We start from the raw sequence: 12,670 nt of genomic DNA, 5'->3' as shown, positions 1-12,670 counted from the left end.
AATTGCCGTTTGCGGTGTCTAAGTTTTATTTGATGTTAATGTTTTTCGCTCTCGCTTTACATCCTCTTTGTTCAACAGCTTCTATTTTTTTGTCTGCAAGATTTGTATTATACCGCTTGATAAAGATTTGTCTATATGTTATTCTCATAAAAATATCGACATTTTATTGGACCCTCACTTTCCAGACATTATGGCCACAAACATATGAAATTAAATTATCACAAACGATGTTTGAAAGCTAGCTCTGACAATACGTATAAAAAGTGCCATCAAAATATGCGATCAAAATACGTCTATAATGGACACTACACGTGTACTCACCCCTACATGAGCTGACACTGGTGTATCTTTGCGCCGCCTACGATTGCCGGACGAATTTCCGTCCGGTGAAGGTAGACCTGTTAGTAACTCATGGGAGGACAATCTGTCTCTCGACGACTCTTTCGTGCCGTCTTTTCTGTGTTTGTAACTACGCACATCAACACTCGATTGTCCCCCCGGCGACAGAATGGAATCCGATTCGTCCGAGTGGTGTTTGGAGAGTTTGGCCTGCGAGAGAATCACGTCGCCCTCAATATCAACATCCTCTTTGATAGGTGAGAACATCGGTGGGATGGAGTCGGCCGCTTGTCTGCGGTTCCGCCGCCGTTGAGGAGACGCCTGTGGTGACAAGCGGTTGGAAGATTTACCGTTTCTGTCCAGCTTATCCATACCAGGTACTGCGAGCAACTGTGGCTTGCCGTTGGCTCTGCTACTTTGCAAGAACCCGACCGATGAATCCAAGTCCAAAGATGTTGCCTTGCCTTTTGGTGGACGATGTTTCGGTTCGTTTGTGACCGCTTCTCGGTCAAGTTGCGCCCGTTTATCGGCAGTGACCAGTTTTAGTTCCTCCTTCAGTTTCTGGCGCACGGCCCTCAAGCGATAGTCCGGGAGTTCAAAGGTGACAGAACTCCAGCTGTCGCTCAGGCTTCCCCGTGAGCCAGAGGAAGATGTTGAATACTGGCTGCTACTCCGATCGGAGTCATGTAGAGCGCCGTATCGCCTACGGACATCTCTCTCGATTTCTGTCCGGTCGTACGCCTGATATGCTTTCCCCGTCGTCTCAGAAATCTGCTTCTCGATTTCCCTGATGATATCTTCCTCTGACTTGGAAAGGAACAGCGTGCTCCTCGGTGCTCCCGGGGGCTCTAAGCCGTAGCGTGCACCGTGGGTCGGTGACTGCTGGGTGTCGATAGTGCTCAGGGTTTGCATAGACAGAGCAGGTGCACCGAGTCTCCAGTCGGTATCAAGAATGTCTCTATCTCTGTCTCTGCTCGTCCTGCCGCTGCCAGTCGGTCCTACCTCCGAGTCCGACACGGAACCGTCACTGTAGAACCTTCCCCGTGGTTTTGGCTGCCGACGTCGGGCAATCCTCTCGCTAGCAGCACCAACCCGCTGTCGGTCCGCCTCGATACGTAGATTGCGGAGCTCCTCCTCACGTCGTTGCTTCTCTATGGAAGCGGCTTTCCGACTGAGCATCTCCTTGACTCGCTGCAACTCCAGCTGCTTGCTAGGATCGGATACATTCTGGTCTTTCTCCAAGAACACCTTGTGGGTGTTGGAGCTGCGTGGGGCGGAGACGGGAACCTGATCAGACGGGATAGAGGGAAGACGACGCCGGACCTTCCGGGGTGTGCTGGACGGTGTTCCTCCGTCGCTGTCACAGCTGTCGATGTCGCTCGAGGAAGTCTACAAAAAAGAGAAACATCAGCGTTTACACACTTTTCAAATAAAGTTAAAATCATACTGCGAATTTACAAGTTTGCTATTGAAATAAATTTTACCAACCCCAACCGAATTGTTCCAGGTACACGATGGAGGAAGTGAATATATTTTATTTGTTGAACTGTCATGTAAAACAAAAACGGTTATTGTTACAAATGGACCTTGATCGGTGTATGAATACCGTGCATCCAAAGTACACGGCATCTGTAGTTTCGATATCTCAACGAATAATCATGCGTGGCACATTTCATATGGTCGTTGTTTCAGGAAAGGCCTTCCAGTACTGTATACAACTGTTTTATTATTGGCCGAGTATTTCCTTCACTTTAATTTCATAGAAACTTTAATCTACAGTAGTTTATGTTGTGATTTCATGCAGGGTGGGGTGGGGGTGGGGGGGGGGGAAGAAACCCACAGGAGGGGGAGAAGGATGAGGAAAGGTACTCTCAACAGTTCTTTGCATACATTTATCAAACTATAAATTCCCAAAACGGTCCATAGGAACTATGCACCGGTGCACACATCAAAAGAACAATATAAAGGTTGCAAGCACCATTGCACACAGCATCTGTTATGTTTAAAATTTGCAACGGTGCTAGCACAACTTGTGGGTTCTGGCTGTATAATGAATGTAGCGCCCCGAATGGAGCAGAGTGGCAATGATATATTTTAGTTGACTTGCTTGTGAATTTGCTCACCCTTCGTTCTGAGCTGACACTATCTCGCATCACACGGGTTCTAGCTGGGGCCGAGGACCCTCTCTGAGTAGATGTTTCCCGGTCTATACGACTCCTCCTCGTAGTAGGTGGAGACGTGTTGGACAGACTACTGGTTTCCAGGGGGAGGTATTTCAGCGGAGTTGATCGCAAGGAAGAGCTCCTCTCTGGACTCGAAGTACCACTGGAGGATGCAATGGATGAAAATGGCATACTAGCACCCCAATCCGTTGTGTCACCATCGCTGCCGAATCCGCCGTGGATATATTTCACGCGAGATGACCGGCTGGCGACCGACTCGGTGTCAGTGGAAGGGGCCGATGAGGGTGGTGAGTACTCGGGGCTCGTACCAACTGCGATGCTTGCGGTCTTCGCGTGAGCGGTGTGCATCGGAGACAAAGGCGAGAAGGACGGACTGTCAAAGGTTGCGTCTACGGCAGCATCAATGAGAACTTTCGCCCTGGTTTGTTTAACGGGTGAGATGTCCGCGGTCGGTTCTACATCAGATACCGGTGACGTTGTCTGTGACGAGGTGGACTGCATCTTGATAGATTTTGTTTTACCCTCCTCGGGATGACGATGAGAGGGAGACGGCTTTGGGATCAATACACTCAAGATGTGCTCTGTCTGGGTTCCAGTGCAAGCATCTGCCGTCCGTGATGGTTTCTTAATCATGTCGGTGTTTACTTCAGTTGTCTTTACTTCAGCCAATTCCACTTTTTCTTCTTCGATCTGTGATTGTTCCTTCTGTTGAACCTCGTCCAAAGGCACATCCGGACCAACTGCCTCAGAACTTACTGTTGCTTTGGTCTTGGAAGCATCTTCAAAGTCATCAAAATGGGATCCCACATTTGATACAACTGACTTGCACACTGTCAGTGTTACCGGCGACATTTGAATTTCATCAGAAAATTCACTGGGTGAATTATCGTACGTGTAGCTACTTGTGTCACTGAAGTGTTTACTGGCTTCTAGAAGATGCTTAGGGGTCGCCGGTGGAGAGAAACGAAAGCTAGGACTGAGCGGTGAGTCCAAGTCCATGTGTTTCTTACCCGGGCTGGTGACCTTCGGCTTATCAAAACTGTCAGTGTCGTAGCTAGGAGTCCGGGGCGAACTGAGCAAACTGTTACCTTCCTCGGACTCAAGGCTGGAGTAGGCTTCCATGCTATATCTTGGTGGCATCATGCCAAGAGGTGGTGGTTTTGGTCTTGGCGAGTGACTAGCCTTTTCGTCTTTATTAGAACGCACGGTATCGGGCGCTTCTTCTGAGGACTGACTGCTTGTAAGACTAGAAGAGGAAGTTCCGTCATCCTGTGAATGACGTGGCAGATGCTTTATGTGCTCCCTGACGGTTGGTTGAGCTTGACATTCCACCTGTACCTCATCAGCTGTTTCTACAAGTTTTGTCTTTTCTTTTTTACTCTCGGGACTTTTCAGTATTGGCAATTCCTGTGTTTGTTGCGCTTCGGTGATCCTTGCAGAAGGGATAGTGTGCACAATGGAGTCATCGACCGAATGAGTAAAACTCGTCTCTGTTTGAACAATTTCCGATTCCCCCCTTTGAATTTCATTATCTGGTGTTTCTTCTTGCTCCTCTACTAGTGTAGCTAAGCCCTCGTCTCTAGCAATTAAAGTATAGTCATTATCGTAGTCACGCTGATCAGACACCTCCTCTTCCATCGCCTTCAGGTCTTCAACCATTTCAGTTCTTGGCAACTCATCCTGCGAGGAGAATCCCTCTTGTGATGCATCCGCATCATCATCGTACTCGTATTCAAACGGCGAATCTTCAGCCAACGAAGGATCAGCGTACTCCGGAGATGAGAAGTCTCCTGCCGGGTGCTCTGGATCAGGCGATCCTGCCTCCTCGTCAAATATCGGTGACAGAGGCAGTTCCATGACTGGTCTGCTTCTGCGCCTTCTCGGTAAACTGTTTGGTTTTTGCTTGACGTATTGGAACTGGGGTTGGCCGACTGCTGGGGTTGCAATTCTAGTGGAGCCGTTCTCCGAGTCGTCAGTTGATTCTTGTTCATCTGTTCCAACTTTGGTGAGGTCCTCCACTGACCTGTATTTTTCGTCAGTGGCGAATTCGTCAGGGGAAAGAGGCACATATAACTTCTGCAGAGAGTCTTTTCCTAAGGTAAGCGATTCCCTCTCTGAGGAATCCACAGATAACGACAGCTTTGGGTCACTCCCGGACAAAGCTATTATCTCCTTAACATCTTTGCTTTGCTTCGACTTGGTCAATTTGAGTTCGCTATCACTATGACATTCATACGAATCGAAAGAGGTACTTAGAATCTTCCGTCTGCTTGCCTGCTTCGGTTCGTCACTACTCGCCCTATCTACTGATGAAGATCTGTGACTGACGAAGCCTCGTGTTTTCGACCGAGCATCCCCACAAGACTCACGTATTAGTTCTTGCTCACGTTCAGTCAGCAGCGCCGTTACCGATGCACCCTTGGCACCACTTGAGGATTCTCGGGAATCCCCTCGGTCGCTAGGTGCATCTCTTTCATCCCCTTCGTAAAGAACGTCCAAATCGCCGAACCGTCTCTGGAGATAACTCTGTTTCTCGTCTGCCTGGTCTGTTTCAATTGACACTGGCTCGGCATCGTCATCGAATTCTGCTTGTGACATATCGAAATCTCGATCGCTGTCTTTACCGGGAATTCCTCGGTGTCCATCCCCAGCGTCTCCTCCATCTGCCCCCTCCGCCATCTCCATCAACTGCCGCATCATTTCCTCCTCATCAACGTCCACCTCGCATTCGTTCGAGGGAGTTGCTTGCATCTTATCTGCCGTGCTCGCTGACGCAACAGCTTCCACATCGGTTGGACCGTTGTCTCGGTGGTTCATTGGTGGCGTAGGGAGCGTTGCTCGAGGGTCCCCCTCTCCAAATGAAGCGTGAGGCTCGGGTTTGGGATAAGCCTCTGACATTTCATCCTCTCGGGAGATTGATCGGGGAGGTTTCGATGGAGGTTCTGCAACAGAATGTCAAATATCGGAAGTATAATTAAATTGATCTTCATTTCTTTGAGATTAAACTTCAACACCTATATTTCGCTAAAAGTACCTCGTTGTGTTAAACGAAGCTAAAACTGCCGATCATGGGATAACGATTTGATGATTATCACAAACGTTGAAGGCAACTGGGAGTTATGATAATAAATGTCGGCGATTCATGCCTGCTGAGAATGTATGGTTAGTTTTCAGGAAATTGGCGGAATCTAATACTGTACAGAGTGAACTACTTTGAAGAGTAATACAATTCCTTCTTCACAATGATTATGCAAGTTGAGTTGTAGCTTGAATACTTACGAGAATCCACTCTTCCGGACACACTTTCTCGCCCATCCCCAACTCTTCTCGGCTCCTCTGCGAATGCACTGGCAGAATTTGTTGAAGACGACGCGGCTGAGCCGGCCTCCAGCGGTGAAAGTGGAGAGGCGCCCTCTTGCTGGCCAGGCTGTGATCTCATATCCTCGTACTGGGAGTAGGATGCCATGCGTTCTAGTTTGGGTGCTTTCCGTGATGCCTGTAATGTGCACAATTGCAAAGAATTACCCGTTGTATTCAAAACACTCTTCATTGACAACAATCCCATGATAAAGTCATTGCTGGTATTTCTCTTCAACAATTAAAATAAAAAAGGTTATGCTTTCCATGAGAAAGAAATTCCCTGTGTAAAAAAAATTTAAAAATTCAAAGTGCAACTAAATTTATACATTTTGAAATAAATATGTTAGATAGCCTATAACAAAAACATTAGATTGAATTTTGGCATTAGGGTGTACATTTTGTATTTGGCTGGGATATTTAATGAAAACTTGACCGCACGCATAATTTGAGTAGGATGGTTGATCAACATTTTCTTTTTTCAAGATTCAATACAGCTTTTGAATAATAGTACACCAATCACATGCAGAACAAAGAAACGGTGTAGATATCGTCTCATAACTAAAACGTTTTACCAAGTTAGGAAAAAATGTACATCTTTATTTGACCTTAGTTTTTTTTTAACAAAACACCATCAGTGAAGACTGTTACAAAAATGCTTTGGAAATCAGGGGAAAATATAGAGCGTCAGACGTACGCACACAGACACAAGGCTGATATTTAATAACAAATGAAAAGTAGCTGAAATAAATGAAGCAAAAGGACAATCCAAAAATTAACATGCGTCAAGAATTCTGACCAAAAACAACGTGCCGATAAATAACCATTTTGTCATTCGCTTAACAGGGAAAACAATATAAAGTATGAACCAGGCAAATTTGAAAGAGCCAACACATTTCCTTGGCGAAACGAACGGGCCGTGAGACAGCTGTGCAACACGAATCACAGGATCATTAACATTAGGAAGTGCGGCTGTACAGTCGATTACAAAGTGACAGGATCGTAAATACAAGACAGACACAATTGCAAACTCGTTTTAATATATATTGCATATTCGTTTCGAACGGAAAATTGAACCCATGGAAATTGAACACTGTGAATGGTTTCTAGAAATATATAAATTAAGCAGCGAATTGATTCCTTTTGTTCATTTGCATAATTCATTTTAGCAATAACGAAGATTTCACAATACGTCCATCCTTAGATAGTCCAGCGAATTGACTCAACAAATATTCAGAACAGGTATTGTTCACAAGATGGAATTTGTTTACAAGAAGGTAATGTTGAGACCAACGCCAAATCGCTCGGTGTCCGACTTGTTCAGGTTAAATGACATATTAAAATGCAGACGACGTTATAAATCGACTTGTACCGACAAGTGTTCTTCAGTTTAAAGATTTACTATCGTTATCATATAATAACCAAGCGTGAAGGTCCGTCCGACTTGCTGCTATTCTTATTAGAGGACTGGAAATGGTGTCGAAAATGAGATCTTCCAAGGTGTACCAGACGCGGCGAAACACAGCAGGGTTCGGTCTCTGGCAACGAAATGTGTTTAAAAAAGTAAGCTTGCACATACTTTGAGATCTTAAAAGCAATTTCACTTGAAAGCTCAACATCTTTTATTTACAAAATTCAAATGTTTTTGAATTCCCTACATAATAATTACGATTCAACAACGGAGCTCGGTGTTCACGGTACACTCAGTTGACAGCTCTGTACCCTCAATCAGTGTAGAGTTTCTTTAGTTAAAAATCTCTATAATCCGTTTGACTGGCTTTAGCCTAATGACCTCTTATCAAAATAGCTCCAGATTCAATAGGCAACGTTTCCCCAGTCCAGCAGAGGAAAAAATTGTATGACTTTGAAAAAGCCCCGTACTCTACATAATCCTATGGCGCAGCCTACCTCGCTCATGCTTAATGTTCATTTCTACGTAGGGTTCCTTTGCGAATTGAAAGACATTTTACCCGCAGACCTAATTGCATTCCTTAATAAATGTCATCCCCCGTTGGCTTTCACCTCTGAAAAACGAGAGCTACAGCCACGAACTGGTCCCATTTGGCTAATGAAGTCTATTCATTTCGCGATTGGCACTATAACTAATTACTCCTAGCTATAAGTAGGTCCTTCCGCCCCAATGGGACTGCCTATTAAGCGCGTATGCCCAGGTCGGTTTAACTGTGTATTAAAAAATAACCGGGTGAATAAGCCAAACTGGAATTACGAGTATACGACAACTGCATGGACGTGTGCACAAATCTGTACGGCTTGTGTGATGTGGACGCAAAAAAACGCATGTTTGTTTAAAGAATACAAGATACCAAAAAGAAAGTAACCCAAATTAAACATTTTTCTTTTCTTAAAAAGCAATTATATTTGATGCACCAATGAAGTACATGTATGTCAAAAGAGCATGTTCTTCCACTCATCTGAACAAAATACTGATATTGATCCATGCCATCAGAAGTTATGCATGTTTTAATAAGAGAAGCCATTTTATAGCTGTCCATGGAATGCCATAGGAATCTAATGAGCCGAGCGAGAATTACATATTACATACACGCTTCTAACACAAATGAGATGTTAATAATTGAAATCAAGACTGAAACATTATTTTACTGTCACAGTTCGTGTTTTGGATATGACGAACAAGGCGATTTTTGTATGTTTTTCCTTTACAAATTTTTGTTCATTCATAGAGGTGGGAAGAGTCCATGTTTCATTGTAGTCAATGAGTAGAAAGTTCGTAGAAAGGTCATTGATCGGTGGTGGACAGCCGTGTTTTGTGATCCTTTTACTGAAATAGACATAACTCGGGAATAGAGTATGCAAGTTACGTGAAATTTTCACAGTTACAAGTCCATAAGATGTACTTTTATAAGATCCAATTTGTTTTTATGAAATGGAGCAAGCCAAATATTTTAAAATTTTCTTTTTGACTCACCCTGTAGGCCCTACTGTGTTTAGAGACAATGTTAAGCTCAAACGCAACAGTATCAAATGCATGTATGCACCTTCCCCTTTGATTTACACGGACAATGCAAGTTCTCACCACACATCTGTGTTGATTAATGCCTCTATGGTTAATGATCCCCAAGTACAAATTGTCAAATCCAAATAGATAGGGCCAATGTAGTTATAGATTCACTTTGGCTTATTATTTCCACACTTTTATTTCCTGGGCGTCAATTCCACCATTCAAAAAGAACCATAAAACAGGTGGTTAGGGCAACGGATGGCTGAACATGGTGGGTTGACTATAATAAGGCGTTTACAAGGATGTAGGGAAATTAATGAAATTTTATCAAGATTTGTGATCAAGTTGAATGACTGGGGGTAAGGAGATACAAATAGAGTATAAGTCAATCTAACATAATGTGCTGACGGCTTGACGGAGGACGTCTTGATTCGAGTAAAATCTTCAAACCCGTATGAGCACTGCGTATAATTCAGCTTTGCACTGCTCAATATACATGCGTTCAGAATTTAATCATATTGTTTCCAATTTTTAATCCCTAGAGATTGTGATAGTTAGTTACGTTTATCAAACGGATTTTAACTATACGCAGCGCAGATTTCTCCATCCGTAGCCTGGTTGCTAGGATACCAGTCCTTGTTGCAATTAACCAGAGCCCATATCATATCATCGTTTCTGAATGTTGGCGTCCATTAGACACGACGATTCTGTGGAAGACACTTCCATTAGTAAGAATATGTCACGATGTCAGCACTGCGGTCGTCAGTGAAAACAATAAGATAAAATTGGCGGCCACGAGTAATTAGTGAAAGTACTTTGCCGAGCACTGCAATGCTTGTATCTCTATGTGTAAGCAAACATCGTAGATACACATCAAGACTAAATTGTCTTCGGGCGCCAAGGTCTTTGTGACCATATTTACAAATGCAGTTAGACAAAACAATGAACACGAAATGCAAATTGGGGGAAAGTCAATACTTGTCCAGATGTGGTGAGCAAACAACCGTCTTTAAAATAAAGATCATTAGATATTATAAGGGATAAATATGTTAACGAAAGCCATGCTGAAAACAATATGCAACACTATGCATTCCCAGGAATCAGTATGTCTTGTTTTAATCCTGTCGGCAAGCTTTCAAATTTACAACAGCGGAAATTCGTCTCCGACTTATTATACGTTGGGAGAAAACATGAACTTTGTCTTTTAAGTCAACTCATTCATCTTCCGTAGAAAGATTGCCACGGCTACGAAGACATACCGATTCAGAGACTATAAACTAAACAAAAGAGCAAAGTCTAAGAAAAAATGTGCATACATAATGGTTGGTGATCAAGAGTGCAAAACCACAGACAGGTAATGATGTGAAATAAATAAGAAAAAATAATAGTTATCGCCGAGTTGATATTCATTAAAAAAAGCTCTCGAATGAAACTCTACACACCAAGCACTGTTTGCTCTAGCAGACTCAAGCACATGAAACTACCACATAAACCGCGCATGTATCGGCGGTTCATTAATGTTCGCGAGTTCCGGCCCCACCAAAGCATGTATATGTACATCAAGCTCTTTATATTATCATAAGCATCTCGAGCGGAACGTGCAAGCAAAGCATTGGCAAGAACAGCACTACATCAATGCCATGCATTAATTGGAAAACGGATATAGTTCCGATGACCGCCGCTTTCATGCCCTGTGAGGGTTTTCATCGAACGGGAAGTTGGATCGGCGGCCATGATGGATTGCCATCGCAAAACACCATTCTGTTTGTCATCAGCGTTAGCCAGTGGATAAGGAAATGAAGTTGTGTCTAAATCTCATTACGATTAATAGGCTGTATTTCTGGGCAAATGGGGGCGCGGTATAGACGCCGTTCACTGGGAGCAAACAGTCAAAACGTCACGTTTATTGAAGACATGTGTAGTAACTCTAATCTCGAAATTAAAGCTTTCCAAAAGGTACCATTTGAGTTGCAAAGTTGCAACAATACACAGGGCGAGTAAAAAAAAAAAGGAAACCAAAATGGCGCCCCCCATTTTTTTGTGTTTACAGCAGTTCTGCGTCTAGCGCGTTCAAGATCTAGGATGGAAAAAGCCAAATTTCAAGTTATGGCCTTTTAAACACAAACACATTTATATAATTTGTCAACGGATCTCAATCGGTATTAAGTGATATGTCATCAAAACGAAAATAATTTACTTCATTCTCATAACCATAATAACTGGCACTTATCATAACCTTTATTTAAACACCTTCTTTTTCCAATGTTAAAACAACATGCTCTATGATGTCAGGAGTTTATATTCTTGACCTGCCTTCTACTTGGCTACCCCGGAGACTTATGGGATTATTCTGATATCATTTTCATGATATACATGGTTACATTTTACTGAAATATCACTTAACTTAAATGTGATCAATGGATTTTAAATTTTAACACTGTGTTTGTGTTCATAATTCTATAACTCAAAAAGTATATGAGTGATTTGAATGATTCCTGTACTAAAAGAAAACTTATTGTTTTCACATCCTAGATCTGAAAGCGCTCCATGCAGAACTTCTTTACAATAGAGGGGGCGCTATTTGGGTTTCCTTGTTTTTTTAATCACCCTGTATAAACTTACGGCATTAACCTTGAATTGACGTCTGTTTGCAACCCGAAAACTCCGCCATTACAGTGCCCCCACTGGCTTAAAAAAATATGGCCTGTAGGCCGACGCATGTTTTTATTCTCTCCATCGCCGACAGCCACGGCAAAACGCTGGGAAATTGACAATTCAAGCGGCACTCGTTCGGCTGATGAAATCCCCCACTGCGGACGCGGCAAAAGCTCTCGGTCTCGGTGACTTACTCGTTTGAGCGCGCTTTCTGTCTCGTCCAAACTACTGCGGCGCTGCAGCTTGGAGCCCGAGAATCGCTTGTTGCGGCGGCCCACATGCCACAGGCCCGAGGTGGCCAGGAATCGCCGCCGCCGCTGGCACATGTTGCACAGCCACGTCTCTGTCTGCGGGCAAAACAAGTGTACTGGCTTTTTTTTGGTATGGTCTCTTCTTTGCTTAACTCGCCTTTAAAATATCAGGTGCTTCCCATACCACTGTCCAAAGCCGCCCATAACATCTTCTTTAGCCCATGGATTATCAATTACAATGTTTAATCACATTTCTCAAAAAGGTAATGATAACTATAAATAAATGTTACGACAGACACACAACTACACTTGTCTGGCGTAATCAAGAGCAGTTGCTCTTTCTGTGTAAAAAAAACACACACATCATTACCTGTCTGCGGCAGTGGCACTCAAGAGGATTAGTAAAGTGGGAGAAAGTTAAGCAAAAGGTGCACAGTGGTAATTATAATGGTTTAAGGATGCTGACTTGTTTTCCTCAACATGCATTGTATAGATCGATTGCATTCGGCTGCCATCTTTTGCACTGTTAATTCATTAACAATGATTGATGCACAAAAGGTCAACTCACGCGTATCCCTACTGAACAAAAGTACACACCTCAAAGATGGCTGTAATGCAAACGATCTATACGACAACAAAATGCTTTGAACCTTTACAAGCACGGCCAGGTGATGGGTTTTTCGGTCGGCCATTTTTTTTTAAAGCAAATATATGGGCCTTTACCAAACCAGTACTCAAGTAGACTTGGTGCCAAGTCGGTTATTGTGTTGCGTACGGTAACCGGTTATTTGCTCCACGCACGCATTTATCGCTGTGTCTGCAATGCGCGTTGCCTGGTTCCCAGACCAAATCATGCTGACTATTTCTGATAAAATTATAACCGACTTGGAGAAAACGTTTTCAAG

At 43.5% G+C, this 12,670-nt stretch overlaps 1 protein-coding gene across 1 annotated transcript in view; it reads right to left on the bottom strand.

The window, feature by feature from the left end:
- The window catches only part of LOC119726383, a 97,934-nt gene that overhangs the window by 40,479 nt on the left and 44,785 nt on the right, over positions 1–12,670 (bottom strand). Inside the window, exons 3-6 of the mRNA XM_038198037.1 lie at positions 11,709–11,861; positions 5,802–6,018; positions 2,463–5,464; positions 322–1,728 (exon numbers count right to left, since the gene is read on the bottom strand). Coding sequence (XP_038053965.1) covers positions 322–1,728; positions 2,463–5,464; positions 5,802–6,018; positions 11,709–11,861 — 4,779 coding nt within the window. The remainder of the gene's footprint in view (positions 1–321; positions 1,729–2,462; positions 5,465–5,801; positions 6,019–11,708; positions 11,862–12,670) is intronic.

The sequence above is a fragment of the Patiria miniata genome, unplaced genomic scaffold (assembly GCF_015706575.1).
Source record: "Patiria miniata isolate m_02_andy unplaced genomic scaffold, ASM1570657v1 HiC_scaffold_2, whole genome shotgun sequence".
NCBI classification, from domain to species: Eukaryota; Metazoa; Echinodermata; class Asteroidea; order Valvatida; family Asterinidae; genus Patiria; species Patiria miniata.
The sequence above is the reverse complement of the archived record's forward strand: the minus strand, read 5'-3'. Positions and strand labels throughout refer to the sequence as shown.